The 2,233-nt window shown below is 42.9% G+C and overlaps 1 protein-coding gene across 1 annotated transcript; it reads right to left on the reverse strand.

The window, feature by feature from the left end:
- Nucleotides 1-747: 747 nt before the first annotated feature.
- On the reverse strand, nt 748-1,806 carry LOC138871587 (uncharacterized). Its single transcript, XM_070149472.1, has 2 exons — nt 1,201-1,806; nt 748-831 (listed from the first exon to the last, which is right to left on the reverse strand). The coding sequence occupies exons 1-2, from the start codon at nt 1,804-1,806 to the stop codon at nt 748-750; spliced, it is 690 nt and encodes a 229-aa protein (XP_070005573.1).
- Between the last annotated feature and the right edge of the window lie 427 nt (nt 1,807-2,233).

Raw genomic sequence — 2,233 nt, forward strand, 5'->3', positions numbered from 1 at the left:
ACCCTGAGAACTTTGGCTTTGATTTGCTTGGTAACTTCTTCCTTGATTTTCAGGCTCATGTCTGGTTTGAACTTTCTGAGTTTCTGTTTTACTGGCGGACACATGGGATTAGTAGGCTACTTGTGAGCCACTATGGAAGTGCTCAAACCGGTCATGTCATCATATGACCATGCGAAAATGTCCTCATATTCTTTTAGGAAATGAATGTACTCTTCCTTCTCTGTTGGTGACAAGTGAATGCTGATGCGGGTCTCGGGCTCTCCCAAATTTACTACTTCAGTCTCATCCAGATTGGACTTAGGCTTATTTTCAAAATATTCAACCTCCCTGAAGATTTCCTCGGGTATCTCATCCTCTTCCTCTAAATCACTATTCTCATGCTGCGTTGCCCCATTACATGTCACAGTCACTGGTTCATTAGGAAAAGTAATAATAACACTGTGGAAGGAAAAAGTGTAAAGACAATAGTGAATAATAAAGAGCAAATGCATTTGATTAAAACTTGAAAAATTGTCCAGACAAAGCACGGCTAGATGAATCGAGAGTTTATTTTGAAATAAGTAAAGCTTAAAACAAAACTATAGGAAATCTTAAATGCCTAGAATGGCTATAGAAGTAAATTCTGCCAAGCTACCCAAGGACTCGGCGGGCTCGGGATGGTGTGGCGGTCTAGTTCCTGAGAACAACTCCCTTCGCCACAGTCTGAATAGTGAAGCCTTCTTCCTCATCCTCCTTAATTATGGTACATCAATCCATGTCCTCATCGTCCAAGAACAAATTCTTCAACCCTCCTAGTGCTTCTTCCTCTGCAGTTCCCCATGTTGTGTCAGCCTGATGAAAAGCTTGTTCCAAACATGGCACTGGTTGCTCAAGAGGGTAATACGGTTCGCGCCACGGAGGTGACCAATCATTGTAATCTTGCCATATATACCGGTATTCGAGGCCAAAGGTTGTACCATGATTTGTTAGCTGTATTGGTTTGGTGATACCTTGGAGGTTCTTTCCCAACCCTTTGCCGAGTTCATATTCGAACCATGCTAGTATGCTTTCTATTTTATTACTCCACCACTTATCCTTCTCGATGGCATTAACCCGTTCGATGTGATGATAAGTTTCCCCTTCTAGCCTTCTTCTATGTCGAATGGCTGGGATGGTTTGACTAGTGTAGATGGGGTTACTCCCATCTCCGTGGATGATCACCTCCTGACGGTTCCATTCAAATTTCATGGCTTGATGTAGTGTGGAAGGCACGACTCCAATAGTATTGATCCATGGTTGGCCCAACAGAAGATTATATGAGGCTGGTATGTCAAGCACTTGGAATTCAACATCGAACCAAGTTGGCCCCATCTGCAAGCAAAGGTTGATTTCCCCGATCGTGGCCCTATGGTACCCATCGAAAGACTTCACATTCATGCTTCCTACTCGTATCTCGTGGAAACCTTTGCCCAACCTTTTCAGTGTGTCTAATGGACAAATATTTAGGCTTAAACCTCCATCAACCAGGACTCTGGCAATGAGCTTGTCTTCAAATTGCACTGTGATATGCAATACTTGATTGTGATTCAAACCTTCGGGCGGTAGCTCATCTTCGTGGAAGATAATCTTATGGTTCACTTGCCTAACTATGTTGGCCATTTCTCCACCAGTGATGTTATTGGGTACATAAGCCGAGCTCAGTACTTTCATCAAAGCGTTCTTGTGTGCCTTTGAATTCTGCAATAGTGACAGGATAGATATTTGAGCAGGGACTTTGTTCAGATGGTCAACAATAGAATATTCCTTTGCATGTAGGTTTCTTCTCATTCTCAGTAGGTTTCTTCTTAAGATTTTGAATGTAGAAGACATCCAGTGCATTCTCTGTGTTGAACCTGAACCAGTCTATGAAATCCGACGCCATGCTTACCCAATTGGACCATTTCTTGGGATTTTGGCTGATATACCAAGACAAAGCATCCCTAGTAAGGCTCCTCATAAAGAGCTTCATCCGGATTTTTTCATCTTTCTCGACCCCGACAAGCTTGTCACAATAGGTCCTTAGATGAACCCTGGGATCACCTGTGCCATCGAACATTTCAAACTTGGGAGGTTTGTACCCCTTTGGCAGTTCGACATCCGGCTATATGCATAGATCTTCATAGTTCAAACCTTCTATTCCTCTTTCGCCATCAACACCTTGAACTCGGCTTGTTAACTTCTTGAGTTCTTCAGCCATATTTGTAATAAGCAGGTC

Source organism: Nicotiana sylvestris, chromosome 6 (genome assembly GCF_000393655.2).
Source record: "Nicotiana sylvestris chromosome 6, ASM39365v2, whole genome shotgun sequence".
Classification (NCBI taxonomy): domain Eukaryota; kingdom Viridiplantae; phylum Streptophyta; class Magnoliopsida; order Solanales; family Solanaceae; genus Nicotiana; species Nicotiana sylvestris.

What these genes read in the sequence shown, in the direction of transcription:
- LOC138871587 (XM_070149472.1), bottom strand. Translation starts at nt 1,806, where the DNA reads ATGAGAAGAAACCTACATGCAAAGGAATATTCTATTGTTGACCATCTG. An exon ending in TTGAATGGAACCGTCAGGAG is followed by an intron (nt 832 to 1,200) that starts GTGATCATCCAC and finishes GCTTTTCATCAG; the next exon opens with GCTGACACAACATGGGGAAC.